A 20,702-nucleotide genomic window follows, 5' to 3' on the forward strand; every position below is an offset into this window, starting at 1 on the left:
AGGTGGTGACTCAAAGCCCAGGCTCCGAAGTGGTGACTCAAAGCCCAGGCTCTGACTTTGCTCTGGGCTCTCTGGAAGCCTGAAACAACAGAACAAAACCGGCTCAGACCAGAGAAAAAAGCCCTCCCGCAGCACTGATGAGCCCGGCCCTCGGCGGAGAAGGGCTTCTATGCCTGGCCCACTCCTGCAGAGCCCTCCTCTGTCACTGTGTCTCCCCGTTTGCACACAAAGGGCACTGCAGCCTCGGAAAGGCTGAGGAGCCCGTCCAAAGTCACGTGGTGAGTTCATGCCCCCCATCCCCCGCAGCGGGAAACTTAGCCTGAAACATTCCAGTCCCCAGCTTTGCTCTCTCAGAGATACCAGTTTTCGAAATAAGACCCATTGCCAGGTTCTTAAATGACTTATTCGGAGAAGCTGGAACTCAGGATAAATAGAGCTGGCTCCCCGTAGATGAAGACATCCACAGGAACAGAGTTGGCTTTAGAGGAAACTGAGCCTTTACCTCCCTCCTGAATCTGTTTCTGCTTCTCAGACCTACCGTGGCCCCCTCTTGGCCTCCCACTGCCACTGTATTTTGGGTCTGAAGATGGCGTGCGATGAACAGAAGGGTGTTACAAAGGACACTGGGCTGCAGCCCCATGACCATTTCGCAGAGAATGAATGCCTCCGAGGGGTCAGTACTTTGAAAGTCTAACTCATCGATGTTGTGGCCTTGGAAATTCAATCTGGGTGATGATTGGGCTCTAGAAAGCACCTTACTTACTTTGACTAACCTCAAAAGAACATACGAGGGAGGACCCCAAAACACCACGAAATTTGTTTATAAAGAATTGTGTATTTATTCTTACATGTTTAAACTTCAGTCACCTTCTGCATTGGATGCAATATACCTATGGAGACTTTTTTCCCTCAATCGCAAAGAGTTTTTGAACTCGTCTATTTTGATGCCTTTTAGTGTTTCTGTCGTTTTTTGTTTCACCTCTTCCACAGCAAAATGTTTCCCTCTGAGGAGTTTTTTCATTCAGGGAAAGAAAAAAAAGTCACTCAGAGTGAGACTGAGTGAACAGGGAGAGTGGGACATGGGGGTCATGCCATTTTTGGTCAAAAACTGCTGAACACTCAGCGCAGTGTGGGCAGGTGAGCTTGTAATCACCCTTCATGAAATGGGCAGACTCATAGAAAGAGTCTTCAAAAAAAAATTTATTGATGCCGAACACAGCCTCTCACAATAATGCCAGCTGGTACACTGATACAGATGGGTTCCTAGAACACTCACCTAGCAGGCAAAGCCTGTACTCCAAGGGGCTCACCCTCCAGAAGGTAATTCTGGGGTTTTTTTTGGTCCCCATCTCATATGTGCCCTGATATCCCTTCATAAAGAGAAACACAAATATAAAGCAGATCTATGGTCACCGAGCCACGTGTCCTTCCCTATAGAAAAACAACACACAGAAAACCACAATTTGAGAAGGTTGCTTGGTGAGCATGGATGCAGAGCAGTTGCATTATCTTAAGGTAACCTTCTAGAAGACCCTTCTCTCCACCAGGGTGGGCCTGACATCTGCCCCCAGACGCCCCCTTCTCTTTAAGCTATGAAAATATCTTCCACTCAGCAACTGTTACATCTTGGCCCAGCACCTGTCAAGGGGAACTTTTAATTCCTCATTAGGTTTGTTTTACACTTTAATTCTCAGGCACAATCTCGTTTCTAGGTTTTCGAGATACACCACATTATTGCTCCCAGTACTGCCTACACTTCCAATTCCAGCTAAGACAAAAACTGATCACTCAGGTACCAGCCCATCATGCCTCCATCTGGGGTCCTACTAAGAACCTTTACAAGGAACACTTGCAAGTTTTCTTTCTAGATCCTGAGAAAGCCCCAGAGAGAGAGAGAGAGAGAGAGAGTAAAAGATAGGGAGTGTTGGATAAATGTCAGGCCACTTTACCTATCATTACCCTTCAAAATAGGCATTGTTTCCACTAATCATTTAAAAGGTTAAGTACCTTTCCATTGAAAGGGTCAGGGTTGTGGCAGAACTGAGAATGAACCCAGATCTGCCTGCCCCCAATTTCGCCCCATGCTCCACCCCCTGATATGCTCCACCCCCTGATAGAGACCTCCTGTCCTGCTCCCCGAGCTCCCTTCCAACTTCCCCAACCTCTTCAGGGATGTTTTCTGGGAATAAACATTTGATTCAGACAAGATTACATTTCAGGCAACTTTTCACTGTGCTTTAGTTCTAATCATCAAAATGGAGATGATAATGATAATGTGCTTTCTTTGTATAGTTGTTAGGAGAATTAAATAAATTACTAGTACATGTAAAGCACCTGGAAAATAAGCGCTCCGTAAATGTTAACTATGGTTATTAAAGTTAGTGGGGGGAGGTTTACACATGGGCATATTATGTTTAGAGTCATTTTTACTTAAGCTACAGGTCTTTTCAGAGTTTTTAGTGCTTTGAAGCCTGGCTTGACAGATGAGAGGGTAGAGGTTCGAATTCCAAGCTTATATAACCTCTGATAATGTTCCTAGACTCTGCTAGTGTTCCATCGGGGAGTGTTTGCAGTATGTCAAAGAATACCATTTTCTTCAGTATCATATTAATGGCAAATCAATACTTCTCACAATAAAATGTTTACTTAAAACAATTGGGTTGGAACTATTTCCCTGTACAAGGAGAGTAGGACAGTTATCACTATGTCCATTTTGCCTAATTAATGTAAATAATTGTGATGCTGCTTCCAGCTGAGCTGTGCTGATGAGCCATCTTCTCTGCCCTTTATACAGATTTCCACAGAGTTATTTACGAAAGATGAGTTCCAGCCCTTGGACCCTACCCAGGAGCTCATATTTCCCCCAGAACTCTTGGTAAGATGAATTGGGTGTTTTACGTGCTTGTTAAAATTTCACTGCTTATAGACTCCGTTTCTACAACCACCCTTTCCTTCCTGTGTTGCGGAAGTGTTCGATCAGATTAACGTGCTTGTCCCTGCTCTGCTCATCAAGGCCTGGCCGATGATGGACACATTCCCCAGAGCCTCAGTGAGGCTGTTAAACGACATCATCCTTACCCTCATCATTATCATCTAGCATGTGTCGCTGTTGACTGTCCTAAGCCATACAGCTGTGCTCAACTTCTAACTCGGTCTTTCTGGCCACTCCAGTATATTAACCCTAAGGGGCACTTTCAGCCTCCCTCCCTACCCCCACCCCCATTCCTCACCCTTCTCTCTACCAGCATCTCTATCTTTCCTCTCATCATCCATGGTCCCATTCTATAAAGGGACTAAGTCTGAAGGGGTTCTGATGTGTTTATTCAGGTATTTGACAAATATTTATTCATTCAGCCACGTGCCAGGCACTGTTCTAGGTACTGAACATACAGCAGGGAACAAAACTACACAAAGACCTCAAGGAGTTTGTGATCTGGGGGGAGAGACAGACACTACGCAAGATAAGAGATATAGAGTGTGAGCAAATGAGAAGAAAATAAAATAGAAAAGAGGGATAAGATGCACAGGGTTGCAATTTTAAATATCCAGTGAGTGAAGACTTCTCTGAGGAGGTGACATTTGAAGAAAGTCGTAAAGCAAGCGAGGGAGTCGGACACAAGGGTATGTGGGGAAGAGCAAGCCAGGCAGTGGGACACAGCAAGTGTATGTGTGGGAAGGGTGGAGGGATGCCCCTCTGATCAAGGACAGAGCAGGGGCCAGTCTGGCTGGGGTGGGACGGGGGCAGGGGTGGAGGGGAGGGAGGGCAGACCATACTGAACTTAGGGGCTTTTACTCTGTGTGAGAGGAGAAGCTACTGGGGAGGCTGGATGGAGACCAGGTTAGCTCCATCAACATTGTAACGGGATGTGAGATCATGCAGGCTGTTGGGATGGACGTAGCCTGCAGACAGGCAAGGGAAGAAGCAGGGAGCCCAGTCAGGGCACTGATGCTGTCCTAGGAGATGGTGGTGCTGGACCAGGCTGCCACTGTGCAGGTGATGAGGAGCAAGGGGGTTTCGGAAGAAGAGCCAACAAGACTTGCGGATGAATATGATGTGGGATGTGGGAGAGAGAGGAGTCAAGGCCGACTCCGGGCTTTGGGCAGCTGGAAAGTAGCCATTTATAGGAAAGGAGAAGACTCCGAGGAGTGGAGTGTTTTTCCTCTTGGGGGATTCTTTTGGGAGGCTTAGAAGGGGGTAAAATATGAGGATCTTGGTTTTAAACATATTAAATTTGAGATGCCTATTACACATCTAAGGGTAGTCATTGAGAATTCATTCAGATAAATGATTTTGGATTTTAGAGGAAAAGTCCAGGCTGAATATATTAATTTAAGAGCATTAGTATAATCATGATTTTTAAGGCCACGATACTGAATTATGTTAAATTAATCTATACTGAAATGTCAGTGACAGGTGCAGTTCATATTGTCACTTGTCTCCAAAGAGCTACCCATAAACAAGTCTTAAGCTAAAGGAGTAAATATCGAGTTATGGAAATTCAGGCATTAGCCAATGGGTGCAGTGAGTATGTATTTGGTCAAGTAGACCCCAGGACTCCTGCAGTCTCTCTCAATGAATCTGGGGCCTTGCTTAGCCCAGGAGGACAGGCGTGCACCAGTGCCCACACACTTGTCATTTGCACTTAGAGAATGGCAGAGAACCCAGAGAAAAGAACCCTGACTTTTCATGGAGAGAGGGTTACATGGATCTCCCCTGGGACCCTCAAGGATCTCCTGGAGCTGAAAGTGAAATACCCTGAAGCCCCCCTCGTCCTTGGCAACACCTCACTGGGTGAGTGATTACCGTGGTCCTCACGGTCCTGTTAATGCCAAGAGGCACTTACTCCCCTGCCCGGCTCTCAGTCTACAACACAGCTTTTTAAGGATAACACCCCATCCTTTATAGTAAAAATAATATATCATAAAATATACTGTTAGGTCACATACTAATACTATAATAATACATATTACATAATTACATAAAAAGTATAACACAAACATTAATATATTATATTACATTACATTATATTATGTTATAATGGTCTCCAAAGTTGAAGACCCTAGGAGTATGCAGGGTAACCCCTTAAGGTGTGGGGGGAAAGTATTAAAGAGCTTTTTTTAATCATTTACTTTATCTTGTCCTTTTTTCACATTGTTTTTGCTAAACAGTGAGTAGATATAACAGAATTTTATAAAATAGATGTGGATATATTAATGATGCACACCCAGTTACCCCCCACTCCCAGTCTAAGGATGAGAACTTGACCAGGGACTCTGAAGGCCCTGTGGGTCCCCCAAACCACAGCCCCTCCCTTCCCTTCCTCTTGGAGGCACTCATTAGCCTGCATGTGGTGCTGGTCAGTCCTTCTTCATTTTTACAGTTTTATTACATATATTTGAATCCCTAAGCAATACATTATATAGTTTCATGTATTTCTGAGCTTCACATAAGTAGATTGACATGGTATTATTCTTCTGCAGTTTGCTTTGTTCATTGGACATTCTTGAGCTGAGATTCGCCCGCATTGTTGCATGTAACTGTGCTAGATTTCATGGATGACAACGGCACGACTGACCCTTCCATTCTATTGTTGAACGCTTCCCGAGTGCTTTCCACCTGGAGTGCCTTCCAAGTTTTGACTATTACTGATATTCTAATATATGACTCATGGTGCCCACATACAAGAGTGCTTTAAGAACCTCTCATCCATTTTACTTCCTGTTTTTATATGCATGCACTGGGTGTATAATTAAATACATACACTGCAAGTGGCACTATAAATTTACTTGGCTGGGTGTATAGCCACTGCTTTCATATCTATATTTATTTACCTATTATCGATTTTAAAATTGGTATCTAAACACTTTTTAAAGATTTTATTTATTTATTTTGAGAGAGAGGGGAAGGGAGGGAGAAAGAGAGGGAGAAAAACATCAATGTGTGGTTGCCTCTCACACGCCCCCTACTGGGGACCTGGCCTGCAGCCAAGGCATGTGCCCTGACTGAGAATCAAACCAGCAACCCTTTGCTTCTCAGACTGGCGCTCAATCCACTGAGCCACACCAGCCAGAGCAGTATCTAAACATTTTTATGAAAAATTTCCCATGCCAAAAAAGGCATTTTCTCTTTCCTAACTCTGTCTAAAATATATATATTTACCTTTCAGGACCTGCAATGAAATCTCAAGGACATTTTCACCCAGTTCTCCTCTCTCCTGCTAGGATTTCTGAGCTGAGAATTGTGTCTACAACAAGTGAGGGTGAGTTCCTGGTATTGTTGTAAAATATCAATGAACCAATCCCTGCACCAAACTTCCACTTACAAATAGTTTGGAAATGCCTCATACACTTGTCTTGTCTGGCCTTTCTCTAACTCTTCATCATTTTTCTGATGTGATGTACATCCCACCATGAGACTTTACTATCAGAACCTTTGCACAGACGATGAGATATTCAGATGATATCATCCAAGACCTTGTAGCCACCTGCAGGATTCTTGCCTGTTGAAAGCCATGGTGGCCTAGAGACAATAAATTTGCCATGTCACTGATGGGAAGACGGCAAGCGAGAACAGGTGCTATCCATCAGTTGGCTGAATGGTCAGTTCCAGGTATCAAAGATATTTGCAGGGGGAAAGTAGGAGAAATGTTGTCTGGCACTCAGACATGGGGACAATGGCAAGAGGTCAAGTGGGACAAAGACCTGCCTGGGGTACAACACCCGTAAGAGCCCCCCATGAGCAGATATCATCAGGCAAGCAGGCATCCACAAAGTGGGAAGGAAACATGCAAGACTTTGCCTTCAAGATGCATGGATTTCCTTTGACAAAAGGAACTTTGTTTTACTCCTTTCCACACCCCCCAGAGGTTCTAGCATATAAGTACATGCATGTGAGTATTGTGCACATATGTGAGAGCTCAGTCAATGACCTAATGGGAAAACGAATGAATGAGTTGGTCAGGAACTTGAATTTGGGATGCATAGAAATAGTAACTTCCTGAACTTAGGCAACAAGGAGGTTGACTGAACTGAAATCAGGCCACGTGTATTTGTGGGGGTCAGTGGCAGGCAGTGGAGGGGACCCACCTTGGCTCTATCACTTGCCATCCAGGAATCCTAGTTTCCTAGCTTCTACCCATCATCAGCCAAACTTAGACTGCTGCAGACCAGCAAGCCTGCCCTTCCCTAGCCTCACCCTACCCAATCGCAAGGAGAGAGGCACTACCTGGTTTGGCTCAGCACCCTGGCTTTCCAGCTTCAGCCTTGGGACAATTCAGGCAGCACACCTGAATGCCACTCAGAAAATGAGGGGAATGCATTTAGATTTGCCTGAAATCTTGGTGTTGACAGAAAGGAGATGAAGGGAACCAAAGTTTGCTACCCTGGAGTTATTTGAGGGGATATTGATTTTAAGCTGTTTATTAAGAAACCAGACTCAGAGGCAAATTTTGACCCTCCCCCCATTTCTACCCAAAAGATTCAGACAGAAAAACCTGCTTCAGGAAGGAGATCTTAGGATGCAGCCTTCACCTAATTTGAATTAAGTATGGCAGATAGAGGGCTTCAGACAGGGGACTTGTCAGCTAGATAGCCCCTGGGTCCCCTTTTTTTTCCTGAGTCACCTAGCAAGAATTCCCCTGCCATGTGTCTTCCGCTCTTCCTCAACCACCAATAAATTGTCCATTCTCGCTTCTGAAATAGAAAACGCCCTTCCCTCTCTTTTCTCCTCTGTCCACAATGTCTTCTTTACCCAGCGTTGCCTCACCATCTTTGGAATTTTCATGTCTGTGAATCCCCCATGTGCATGTGTTAAAACTTGGTTTTCTCCTGTTAATCTGTCTCTGTGAATGTAATTAGCTCAGCCTAGAAGAATTTAGAAGATAGAAGGGAAAGCAGTAAATTTTTTAGCGCCGCTCCGCCCTGCCCCCCTCAGAGAGAAGAGGAAGGGAAAATAGTAAAGTGGATAGATTGGAAGCTGAGACAGCTAGTGTCAGCGGAAGGTTGGGAAGGGTCGGAAGGGTCGGGTGGAAAGCCCTTCCCCTCTACTCTTTGCTTAGTTCAGGTGTGTCAAACTCCTCTGTAGCGCCACAACTCTGACCTCAAATAAATCTTAAATAAAATAAGTGAAAATAAGCTGCTCTGTTGAAAAAGGCGACAGACTTTTCAGCAGCCCCCCTGTCACTGAGCCCCCTACACCTGCCCCTGAGAGCATTCTTTAGGGCACAATTCACAATCCTCCTCTGGCTGAGGGCCAGGTCACCAAGCCACACCTCTCCTACATCCCACTCAGAGATCTTTTGGTACTGCCATTCTCCTTCCCCAAAGCCCACCCCAAAGAGACCGTTCAGTTAGCTTTCTGCAGGCAAAGTAGGACCAGATTCTGAAATCTGAGGGGGAAAAAAACCTTTGTCTGCCTCAGAGCTTCTCAAAATTAAAGTGTGAGTGCCCTCTAGTGGCTCCCAGGGATGTTTCCCAGGATTCTCAAACTTCCTGAGGCCCAGAGTAGAAAGGGACACTCACTGAGTGTCCTCTGGAGCCGGAGGTAACCCCCACCCCACCAGCACCCCCACCCCGAAAATATATTTCTTCAGTGGCATATGTTTAAGTTTTGCATGTTAATCTATGTCACCTGCACGTTTAGATCACTATACATTTTCCCTCAAAATGTAGTAAGGTTAGTATTGTATGTGTAATATAGCAAGTGCTCCAGAAAATCTCTGCATCTTTATCTCATAGACCCATGAACTCTGAGAAGCATGGAGTTGAAACAAAACCCACATTCTGAGAATCCCACCAAGTTAAAGCTCATTTCACCTGCTCTGAAACACAAACTACATGTTGTGACCAAAGATGGAATAAAACACAAATGGAATTACAGTAAAGAGAATTTTCTCAGTATAGCGGTGTCGTGCCTAGCCCAAAGTGAGGGGGTAGTGTGAGCAATGGAAATGGCCAAACAGAAGCCGCAGTGGATTGGCTGGGCTTCACCTGAGTTTGAAATCTGTGCTTGTGGGGACTCAGGCAACAGCCGGCAGTGTGCTCTCTCTCCCACAGGGCTGAACTGCCCTTTTCTACGTAGGTCAAATAAGAGATGGTCCTGCTGGCCTGTGTGATGCTTCCAACCTAAACATATGATAACAGTCTTTGTTTCTGGTTTCTTCCCTACTAATAAGATTCTGGGAAGGAAGAATAGTATGAAGCAATCTCAGTCTTCCCAGCTTTCCTGTGGGGGAAGATAAGGTCAGGATTTTTGCAGAAGTTGAAGACCAAGCTCCAATGACAGGAAGCAACAGACCTTAGCTGAGGGGTCTGGGAGGGGATCCCGGTTTATGGAGTACTTTTCGTGAGACACTGAAACAGAAAAAGGTGAGGACCCTCGGCGGAGACATTCCAGGGAGGAGGAGCAGTTCGGTTTCTGCAAGATTTGCTCAGCATACGGATAATAAGCAGCTAGTGGTTTCCGTAATCAGTTAGGTTAGCTCAGATTATTAAAGCCACAGGTGTTGTGCACTTACGTTGGCAGAGGTGAGAGAAGTATTATGTCAGACCATTTTTAATGTTGATTCAAAATAAAGCTATGTGGGGAAAGTGAAATATTTTCAAAGATTAATCTGCAAGAGAAAAATCAAAGTCCAGCCTGCAATCTGGTGTCAGAACCCAGCCCTTGGAAGTGATGAAATCAGTCTCTACCTGTTAGTGATTCATCCTGCAAACCCCAGAGAAGTGAAGGATTGATTTTTTTTTTTTAATGACCAAGTAGACTTTATATCAGGAATGGAAGAGAGATATTACATTAGGAAATCATTTAGTTTATCACATTATCATAGTAAAAGAAAAAATCATGAGATCACCTAAATAGGTGGAAAAAACACTTAATAAAAATTCAACACCCACTTATTGTAGATGAGCAAATTCAGAGCAAACCAGGAATACAAGGAAACATTCCGAACCAGACAGTGGGTGAAGGATTGACTTTAAATGACTGAGTCATCTAGCAAAGGTTTGGGTGGCCTCTTCCCTTCCGAAGTTGATCTAAACACTTTACATCTGTGCATTAGAGACACCCCAAAGCCAGGGCTAATATCCTGATGATAATCACAAGTATGGCTGCAGTGATTGTTAAAATTTTGAATTACTTCCTTGCCAGCTAGGAAATAGCATCACTCCAAACTTCCTGGAAGCCTTCCCATTGGTGCTGCTTCCCTGGCTCCTCCAGGGGGACCCACCCCCAATTTCCCCACACCCAGCAACACCCAACGTAATCCCTGTGGCAGCTCCTAGCACAGGCTGTGCTCATTTCAGTTGGCCAGGGTCCCTCATACAACTGATGGTTGAAGATTTTGAGCATCAAGAGTAGCTGCCTGTAGGGTGCATATCAGCACTCAAAGCATTACTGATTTTAGACAATGACCTAGGCAATTGAAAGGCCTTTGCCATTATTTTAATGACATCAGGTTTATTCCCCTTAATTAGAAAACATCGTCACACAGCTTCAGTGTGGTCAGTCAGGAGGAAGTCACGGAAAGCCCTCATTGTTACTACCTGCTAGTCGTTACTGTCATTCCTTCCCTCTAGCTTCTACTCCCTTGCGTTTGTTCAAACAGGAATGTAGACCAGCCCGGAGGTCCTAACCCTGGCTGCACAGGAGAACCACCTGGGGAGCCCTTGAAAAAGCCCCAGGCCCAGAGATTCTGCTTCAGTTGATCTAGGAAGCGGGTATCCGGGCTGCTTTCAAGTTCCTGGCGATGCCCTGAGCAGCCAGGGTGGAGAGCCCCTGTGCTACACAAGCACCAAGGCCCTGGCGCCATGATTACAAGTCAGCTCCTCCTCCCATGTCATCTGTAAAAACAATCTGCTTTCCAGGATTGACAATAGGTGCGGGCTGCAGTCTGGCCCAGGTGAAAGACATCTTGGCTGAGAGGGTTTCTGAGCTCCCAGAGGAGAAAACTGAGACATACCGGGCCCTCCTGAAGCACCTGAAGAGTCTGGCGGGCCAGCAGACCCGGAATATGGCGGTATGTTCTCCCACCGGACCATCAGGCACAGGGCGCGTGTTTCTCAGTCTCCCTGAAATGCTGACATGGGCATCGCAGATCTGTGTGCAAAAGGGTCTCGGCAGATTAAAGTGACGGGCATGATAAATATTTGATATTTAACAAACATTATTGAATAACATACTTAAATATTTAATGTCTAACAAACATTATTGAATAACATACTTAAAGGAGGATTCTGAGTGAAGTTCAGTTGAATAGCCAAGTAGCACTATAGGCTGGAAAGGACTTCATGGTTGTGCTAATTTTATAAAACTGTCAAAGAACCTAATTTAGTCTAAGGCTGCATTAACGGAAGTGTAGCACCTAAAACAAGGAGGGTAGCCTCCTCTGGGCCAGGCTGTTTCGACCACAGCTGCAGCATAATGCTCAAATCTAGGAAACAGTTTAAGGCCTGGTTATCTTTGATATCAGGAGAAAGCAGAAGAGACATGGTTAGGTTTTCAAAATATACATGCTCCCTCTCCTCCATACCCCTGATTGTGTATTAGAAATCCTTCGGATACCAGGGACATGTTTCCTTTGAAAAACCCTTCAAGTGACTTCCAAGTGCCCTCTCCCCCGTCAGGAACTCTGACTGACACCCTGGAGCCCGGCAAGGAGATGGTTGCAGGAGAGCGAGGGGCTGGAAACCACATCAGAAAGAGGAACAATGGGGGTGGGGACAGTCAGGGGGACCCTGAGAGCTGCTTCCAAGTATTTACAGGCTCCCGAGGACAGATCAATTTATTCCATGTGATCAAAAGGGCAGAAGCCTGTCCAATAGATGAGAGTCCAGGGAGGCAGATTTCAGCTCAATGGAAACAAAAACTTTGAAATCAAGCTGCCCCCAGAGAAACTGGGGATCCCTCTCCCACCAATGTTCCAGCCTGAACTGCAGCAACCCAGGTGGGCACTGTGGATTCCATCACTGTAGGGAAGAGGGTATTGAGTTGAACAGCCAGCCATAGTCCTCCCAAGTTCTGAGTTGCTATAGCCTCAACTCCATCTGAGTAGAGTCTTGCAAAAAGAGGGAAAAGGCACCCCCCACTCTAAATGGTATGGGTGGGTGCCCAGAACCCCAACATGGTCCACGCAAAGTCTGCGCTGTGACCAAGTTGGGGGCTGAGTGGGGGGCGGTTCAAAACTGGCCACTGAGCCTCACTGCTGGGGTGTGAATCCCACTCCTGGCCCTTTCTAGCTAGACGACCTTGGTCAAATGTCACAGTTTCTCTCTGCCCAGTGTCTCCTTCTGTAGAATGGGGAAACGGCGTCAGTCTCGCTGGGCTGTCGTGAGGATGAGTGAAGATGTGTGGAAAGGCTGACGGCCCTGGAACACGCCAAAAGCCATGCGAGCATCAGTTCCTCTCAATCCGAAGTAGCCAGTGGGAGGGGGCCTCCGGCACAGACTGAGCTCCCAGACAATGTGAACTGAGTCTCCCCTGCAGAGGAGGCCCAGTCTCCCCTGGGCTCTTTCGCTCCCAGGGTGACCATGAGCAGGTGCCGGTGGGGCAGAGGATTTGAGGGGTAGAATGACCCAGGCTGTAACTCTCTCTTCTTAGTCCTTAGGGGGGCATGTCATAAGTCGGCATTGCTATTCGGATCTGAATCCAATTCTGGCTGCGGGCAATGCTACCCTCAATCTGATAGCAAAAGGTAAGCTACCTCAGAACACTCTGAACAGCACCTGAGGTTTTTTGGTTTTTTGGTTTTTTGGTTTTTGTCTTTTTTTAAGGATTCTCTTTAAGTCAGAGCCCTGTCTCTGGCTCTCAGTGCACCCTGGGAAGCTCAGGCTCTTAGAAGGAGGCACAATGATGCAAAGGGGTGGCTGGTGCTTCCTTCTGGCACTGCTCCACATTCACACAGGCCCCACCCCTGCCCACAACTCAGTTAGCCCACAAGTCAGCCAGGGCCGGGGTACCAGGCTGAGGCAAAGGCTCCCTCCTTTTCCTGTACCCAGACCTCTGCCCCCAGTTGCTGTGTGAAAAGCCACAATTCTGGTGAGGACACACTGCAGATACCTGGGCCCTCTGGGGGCAGGAGGAAGGCAATGATTAATTTCACATAATGGCTGAGAGGGATGTTCCCTTGGCACTGCTCCACGCTATAATACCCTGGTCTCCCTGGAAGTGCTCAGCTCGCGCCCTGCCTCCGGCTGCTCCAAGGGTGCTGACACTCCCCTTAATGGGCACTAACTGTGAGCCCAGCTGTGCTGGACACCTTACACACCACATGTCTAATCCATCCAGCCACCCGGCCGAGGTCACCTGCAGAGGCGTGAGGGATGGAAACCCCGGCCTCTCTGATTTCCAAACAGGTGTGCTTGCCTCTTGTCCATTAAGCTGCCTCCCCAGGGCCTCTAACTCCCCCTCCCCATCTGTTCTCCCTCCTCTCACACACAACCCATCACATACCCACTGCTGCTGTCCATCCCACTCAGTCCGCCCACTGTTCACCCCCGCACGGGCCCAGGCACTGGGGTGCACAGCCTGACCGTGTGAACTTCGGGGGGTGTATGACCAGGAATTCTATCCCAGGCACTGTAAACCTCCTGAGGGGTTTGTTGGCCAACACCATCCCATCCCTGATTTGTGGGAACTCAAGCATGTTGGGAGAGACTTGGTAGCAGAGGAAAAGCTCTCCTGTCTCCATTCAGCTTTGCACGGTGTCTGCCCAGGAGGGAGGAGAAGAAGGACCTCACCCCAGACAGCCCGTCAGCCATGTTGCCGAGTCCTGCAGGCCTGTGGCCCAGGATGGCCCCAGCTGACCCCCAAAGACCAGGAGAGAAGAAACACAGGCTCTGGGGTGTCAGGATAGGAAGGATGCCTCCTACACTATCAGTAGGAGTAGTAAGGGTAATGAAAATATCCTTCTATGGGGCTGCCGGTGGTTAGCCCCAGCTTAAGGTCTCCGTTCTCCCAGCTCCGCCAAAGCACCTGCACCCTGAGCGCAGCCCAGCTCCAGCGAGGCCAGGACATGAGCTGGCTGACCAGCAGCAGGGAGGGCCAGCCAAGGTCAACTGGGGGTCCTGTGGTCGCCTCACTGCACCTCCTGCGGAGCCACACACCACCTTCTAAAGTCAGAGGGGACTGCTCGGAATGCTCAGTGATAACAATGGGGCTGAAAGGTTTTGTGCATTCTTCCCTTTCCTTTAAAGGTGTAGGTATCTGGCCTAGGAGCCGAAAGGAGCAGCAAAACCAAAAAGCAAACCCAATGGCTTGAACTCTGTTAATAGTAGAAACAAACCTTGTCTCAGGATAAGTTACGCCCTTGCCTTGATCACAGAATAGAGGGAGTTAGGTTTAAACAGCCTCTGCTGAAAGACGGAAACCCACACAGGCCCCGCAGACCCTAGAGGCAGGAGGAGACCCGGTTCACAAAGCACGGTGCTGATGAGAGTAAATGTCACGAAGCCCCCGCCACCCCTCCCTGTGACAGAGGCAGGAGAGCCCTGATTCCCGCACACTCAGACCTCTGCGTCACTCCGTGCTGAGGAAGGTGCACTTTTCTTCTTCGCTGCTGACATTTAAAAGTGCAGAATAAATCTCACATTCCTTGTTGCCACTGTGCAGAAATGTCATTTGTCTTCAACAGAAGGCACACGGCAGATTCCTCTCAACGAACATTTTCTTGCTGGGTTGGCAAGGGCAGACCTGAAGCCCGAGGAAATTTTGCAATCTGTGTATATCCCTCACTCTCGAAAGGTAAGAGTCCCCTGGTCACTCTTGAGAGTTGTTTTTCCCTTTTCATCACTGAGTCATCTTACAATTTTGAAAACAGATAGGAGGAAAATAACTCTGCCACGAGAGTAATAACTTCCTGTTCACTGCATGCTGGCGCAGCTCCAGGGGCCTCCCACACCCTTGAGCAAGCAGCCCCAGGGTGGGATTTAGGGTGTTGTTTCAGCTGTGGGGTGGGGCCTGCTGAGGGCATGCGGTCAGTCATGCTTCCTTGTGACTCTGGAGGTGGAAATTAAAGCTCTCTGGCCGTGGAATGAGCTTCTCAGCCTGACTCACAAGGAAATGGTGGCTGGGCTGGCCCTCCCCACTCCCCACTCAAGCTAACCCCAACAGTTCATAGAACAACACGAGGGCCTCCGGACATCTGCTAAAACAGGGTCCCTGGGGTTGACGTGGCCACCCCTCACCCCCAGCTGTGAAGGAGGCCCTCTGTCCTCACTCGCTGTTCCCTGTGCCTTTCTCCAAAACTGTACCTGAATCCGAGAGGACAGTCTTCCCGGAGAGAGGCAACACAGACACACACGCACACACAGATCCAAAGCCAGGTATCACCTGGGTTTTGCAGGACGTCTTGTATTAAGTCATGCTCTCAGCCACGTGTGGCCTTCACTTACTTTTCCTGCGGAATGAAAACTTTGAACTGTGTTCCCAGTCGAACGTGCATCTGTGTAAAGGCCCCGGGCAGAAAGACAGGCAGACTCAAACAGAGCACCTACAGGGGCCACACACATGGAAACACACCCGAGACTCAGGCCGTCCCACTCACCCCATGCCGGCACGCCAGTGGCCGTGGTGCCAGGAGGGCAGTGGGGCAGCCGCCACCCTCCCAAGTCTCGTTCTGGTACAAGATTCCTTAGCTCTCTGCTGGAAAGTTCATTTCAACCCCCTCATGAGCTCTGCAAAATGGAAAACCATGGTTTCTGCAAACCAAGATAGGCGGGGGGTCTCTTTTGCACTTCAGGCAAATCGTGTGGAAAACCACTGCTCCATCCTCACGGGAGACAAAGGGGTCTGAAGACTGCGGGGAAGGGCGCCTGGAAACAAGAGTGGAAATGATGCCGGCCTCTGTGTGGAGGCCTCCTGACCGCAGAGGAAAGGGGGACAGGGATCCCTGTTCCTTGAGGGCATCCGGCTTTGCGGGGAGGCCTTTGCCAGGACATTATTCCCAGTCCAAACAAGAAGGCAGCCAAGTTGCCCTCAGATCATGCCAAGTGTCCTTTGTGTCCCTTTAGATTGAGTCTTAAGTGCTTAATTAGTGGCACCAAGAAGCAAAAATGTGCTCTCAGTTTTGACATTGGGATAACCCTGCGTGGTTTTGTCCCCACAGTGGGAATTTGTGTCAGCCTTCCGGCAGGGTCAGTGCCAGCAGAACGCCTTGGCCGATGTGAATGCTGGCATGCGAGTCCTCCTCAAGGAAGGCACAGACACCGTGGAGGACCTGAGCGTCACCTATGGAGGGGTCGGGGCGGCCACCATCAGTGCACACAGAACCTGCCAGCAGCTGCAAGGGAGGTAGGCAGTGAACCCTGCACCCTGAGGGTGAATCGATGTCAAAAAAAAAACGAGAAAAGAAAGTGGAAATCTGGCTCAGGCGAGTGTTGGTAAAGCCCTGAGAAGACAGAAACGCTTGTGTATAGAAACACCGCTTGCTCTTTCCACAGTCTTTCTAAGTGATCAAACCTTACCTGACTTGGATTAATGAGGTGGCACTCTTTGGGTGAGAAGCACAACAAAAATGACGAGGACTGCCTTCATCCCCAGTCCCCTTGTGATATCAGCATCCCAGCAAACGCACACCAAGCAGCATCCAAGTGGCCCCTCCCTCCGCTCGGGTGCAGCCCCTTCCTCTGTCAGAGCTGTGTCCAAGTCCGAATTCTGTCCAGGTCATAATGGAAGTGGCCCTTAATGGTCTGTGTATTTAGTGCCACGTTCCAGCATGTTTTGGCTCTTGAATGTGCTTGGTTCATGTTCAGGGAACAGGTTTCATCTGCACCCTGCCGTGACCCTCAGCCCACTTCTTGCTTCTGTTTTCCTGAAGGGCTTGGTTAGGTGATTTCTAAGTTCTCTTCCAACTCATTAACAAAAGACTCTGGGGTCTCTAAATGATCACTGTCCAGTAACTAGCACCTGTCACTTGATCGGAACAGCCCTTTAACTAGCTCCTTCCTGCCCCCAACCCTCCCAGGTGCTGGAACGAGCTGATGCTAGAAGAGGCTTGCAGGCTGCTTCTGGACGAAGTCTCCCTCCCAGGCTCAGCTCCAGGGGGCAGGGTGGAATTCAAGAGGACTCTGGTGGTCAGCTTCTTCTTCAAGTTCTACCTAGAAGTTCTGCAGAAACTGAAGAAACTGGTAAGGCTGTCCTCTGCGCCTCTAAGTGCTCGGGCTTATATGTGCACCTTGCAGCCACAAGCTCCCAGCTTTCCCACCACTTTTGCGAACTGCCTTGTGGGCAGCCTGCACCGATGCCTGCCACCTATTCTGTGTCGGTTCCCAGCCATCCCTCCTTCCGGATTCCTGAGGCTCAGGATACCAGGCTGTCTGCAGTCCACAGATGTGTACCGTGTGCCCTGGGCAGTGAAACATTATTGGCGCCCCTGCTTTGGCATGCAATTATTTTTCTTTCAAAATCACTTGGCAAAAGTATAGTTACATATAATAAAGTGCACCTATTTAAATTCAGTTAGTTTTGACAAATATGTAAACCCATGTGGCCACCACCTCAGACAAGACATAGAGTATTTCCATGACCCCCGAATTACCCTTTTGCCCCCTTACAGCCAACCCTCACACCCCTGCCCCTAGGCAACCAAGTTTCAATTTCCATATGGAATGTAAAATAAAACTTTATTTTTCTAAAATATGAAAACTTATTTGCATGCTAATATTTAAGTAGCTTCTTTCTAGATTATCTGATTGTAAATTTCTGGAGTAATTAAGCAAAAGATTCCCTTTCTCTCTCTCTCTCTCTCTCTCTCTCCCCCTCTCTCTCTCTTCCCCCCTCCTCTCCTGCCCCTCCTCTCCCCCTGATTATGATCTCAATTTTCACCACACTTTGGGGTGGGGTGGTACCCCCACCCCAACCTCACCACAACAGTCCAGCATTCTTGAAGTGTCTGATTTTCGTCTAGCCACACAAAGACTCTCACCAACCACACGCCCCAGGATAACCCTTGCTGCCATGTGATTTCTGAGTTGAAACACTTGATGGGTTTCTGTGACACACAGGGAGGCTTTCCAGTGTTACTGCTCTCCAGAAAAGCCAAGGAGCTGAGGAAACCAATTAGTATATGGGCTCTTTTGTGTACCGTGAACTCCAGCTCATTCTGGAATGGCTTATTTAGCCCCAAATTTTCTTACTTCTCCAATCTGCCACCCAGCTCACAGGCAGGCCTCTCTCTCTCCTCCAGGTGACTCGAGGATCAGATTCAAACCAGTCAGTCCAGTTCCTCAGTATGTGGAGAGGGAGGGCAAGAAACTTTCATACAAAGTAACATGCCTGGGAGGTGAGGGGGATTTGGGTTATTCAGGTGACACTGACCATGCTGTTTCATGGAAACTTTAGCCAAGAAATGTTCTCCTAAAATCAAAGCCCCACTTCATCACAAACTAATCAGCTTATCTGTATTGTTTTGAATCTTCACTCAGGACTGCCTTCATTCTCCTGAAGTTTCAGACCTATTCCTAAGTGCTCTAGAAGATTTCCCAGTCACAGGACCCCAGGGAGTCCAAAGGTACCAGGTCAGTGAGTTTAATTTAAGGGAAACTTATCCACTAAGAAATAACCTGCAGCTGTGTGAACAAGCCAGCAGTTCAGAGTTGCGATTTTCAGTTCTGACTTTGTAGCTTTTGCTAGCTCCTCGGCCCTTTATTTAGGCCAACTCAGGGAGGTACTGGATCTGAGACCAGGTCTGAGCTACTGCTGCGTGCACTCGAGGCTGAACCAACCTGGAACAGTTTGAACATCTAATAACCTGTAGCCTCTTCAGACTATCAAGCTGATGTCCTTTGGGCATCTGTTTGAGGAGCAGCTGAGCCCGGTGTGGGGGAAGGACAGCACAGGAGAGCAGTAAGGTTCAGCCTCCACCTCCATGCAAATGTTTCATCTTGTCAGCAAAACGAGAGCCCTGCACGTGACCGAAACCACAGTCCTTGAAGGACAACTTGGAAAGTATCTATTATTATCTACTAGAGCACCACTCCACCCCTACCCCATCTCCACACACCACACACAGATCTTCCTGGAGAAGAGTTCCAGAGTAAACATTTTCTCCCTTGCTTTATACTCCCAGCGATGTTTTTATGACCTTTACAGGGGCAGCCAAGGCAGCTTAGCCTGGATCTGGTGGACTCCATTACCATTTGCCACCCCCTCCCCGACCAGGGGTCCTGCTCAAGCCAATAAGCAGGCTTTTGGTGTAGACTTTGGTCCCTTACCCTCAGGAATTACATCACTTCAGCCTTCACCGTCATGATCACTTTGTATGTGAACAGATTGATTCCTGGAAAGGTCAGAAAGCAGGACAGTGAGACCCTCTAAATTCCAGAACAAAGGGGTGGAGGGGTACCACGTAGAAAAAGAAGATACCAAAAGGAGAAACTGTGGTGCCCCTTCACCTATTTCACAATTTTGCCAAAAACTTGGCTCTGTGTGAGGTATTGCTACATAACTGAAATGACCACTTCCCAGCGTAGTTACATCATTAAATTGTCATGCTCTTTATCTGACCCACTCCCGTGTTTGTTGCCCAAGGGTGGCTGTTTTCTCAATCCTGAATCAGGAGTGTTGGTAATTGTCCAGGCCACGTCTAAAGATTTAGCTTTTCCAGAGCAACTCTTGTCTTCCTCTGTAGAGTGTGGATTCTTGCCAGCCCCTCCAGGATCCGGTGGGACGCCCCATCATGCACCTCTCAGGCCTTAAACATGCCACAGGGGAAGCCATGTTCTGTGATGACATCCCCAGGCTGGATAAAGAACTGTCCATGGCTTTGGTGACCAGTACCAGAGCCCATGCAAAAATCATGTAAGTAAATGAAAAGCTTTCAGAAAGCCTTTTAAAAGCTTATATAACACTTGGAAGAATGTGCCCATTCTTCTGCAATGTGCTAAACCCGAAGGACCTAAAATGGAAAGAGTAAAGAAAAGGTCATCAGCCCCAGGAGGAGGAAGAGACAGTGTCTAGAAATGGCTGCCATGGAAAAGAGAACAAAAAGTACAGTTATGGGTCTCTTGCTTGCACTCTAACCTCCCAGCACCTCATCTCCCCACTGCATCCTCAGGCAGGGCTCAAAGGAATAACTCTAAGTAGAGCTGATATTCAGCTACTGATAAAATACTGAAATACTTCATTACCAAATGGTAAAAGGCCATATCCTAAGCTTCCTAAGGATGCCCCTTTGCAACAAATGCACTGGACCCTTCGACAGCTCCTCTCCCAGCAACTGAAGTGCTACCCGTTCGCTCAGCAGGGTCCTCCTGGACCCTGCTCTATGGCGAGTCAGCTCTGGTCAGATCCTAAGCTGGACCAGTTGTTATATATTTTGATTGTCAGCCATGCTCTATCCCTCCTTAAGGTTTGGGCCCTCAAGGCTTGCTGATGTCTACCTCTTAAATATTTCTCTTTTTCCAGATCAATTGATTTTTCCAAGGCCCTTGAACTACCTGGGGTAGTTGATGTGATAACAGCTAAAGACATTCCAGACACCAATGGTACTAAAGACAGTGAAGTTTTGGCTGTAGATAAGGTATGGAATACGCCTTTCCAGATGACTTGTGTAGATAATCACCAAGGTACCACCTCCAGCCGGCTTCTCATGGCCTCCTAGCCCTCTCTGCCACTGGGAAAGAGGGGAGCGGGTAGAAGTGCCAGTTCTTCTAGCTTCTTTCTACCTCTGATGTCTTCATTCAGACAGACCTACTCTTCTGGAGTCAGG

General features: G+C 47.8%; 1 protein-coding gene across 2 annotated transcripts in view; it reads left to right on the top strand.

Moving 5' to 3' along the window:
* LOC112307752 (aldehyde oxidase 2) overlaps nucleotides 1–20,702 on the top strand; it is a 75,797-nt gene that overhangs the window by 12,392 nt on the left and 42,703 nt on the right. The window contains exons 8-19 of one of the 2 annotated variants that reach the window (XM_024563886.4): nucleotides 533–673; nucleotides 2,795–2,875; nucleotides 4,648–4,792; nucleotides 6,168–6,260; nucleotides 10,864–11,015; nucleotides 12,596–12,689; nucleotides 14,628–14,737; nucleotides 16,101–16,285; nucleotides 16,959–17,121; nucleotides 18,418–18,510; nucleotides 19,623–19,792; nucleotides 20,399–20,513. In XM_024563886.4, the coding sequence (XP_024419654.2) occupies nucleotides 533–673; nucleotides 2,795–2,875; nucleotides 4,648–4,792; nucleotides 6,168–6,260; nucleotides 10,864–11,015; nucleotides 12,596–12,689; nucleotides 14,628–14,737; nucleotides 16,101–16,285; nucleotides 16,959–17,121; nucleotides 18,418–18,510; nucleotides 19,623–19,792; nucleotides 20,399–20,513 (1,542 nt within the window). The remainder of the gene's footprint in view (nucleotides 1–532; nucleotides 674–2,794; nucleotides 2,876–4,647; nucleotides 4,793–6,167; nucleotides 6,261–10,863; nucleotides 11,016–12,595; nucleotides 12,690–14,627; nucleotides 14,738–16,100; nucleotides 16,286–16,958; nucleotides 17,122–18,417; nucleotides 18,511–19,622; nucleotides 19,793–20,398; nucleotides 20,514–20,702) is intronic. The other variant, XM_024563887.4, reaches the window with a different exon arrangement.

The sequence above is a fragment of the Desmodus rotundus genome, chromosome 2, assembly GCF_022682495.2.
Source record: "Desmodus rotundus isolate HL8 chromosome 2, HLdesRot8A.1, whole genome shotgun sequence".
Lineage (NCBI taxonomy): Eukaryota > Metazoa > Chordata > Mammalia > Chiroptera > Phyllostomidae > Desmodus > Desmodus rotundus.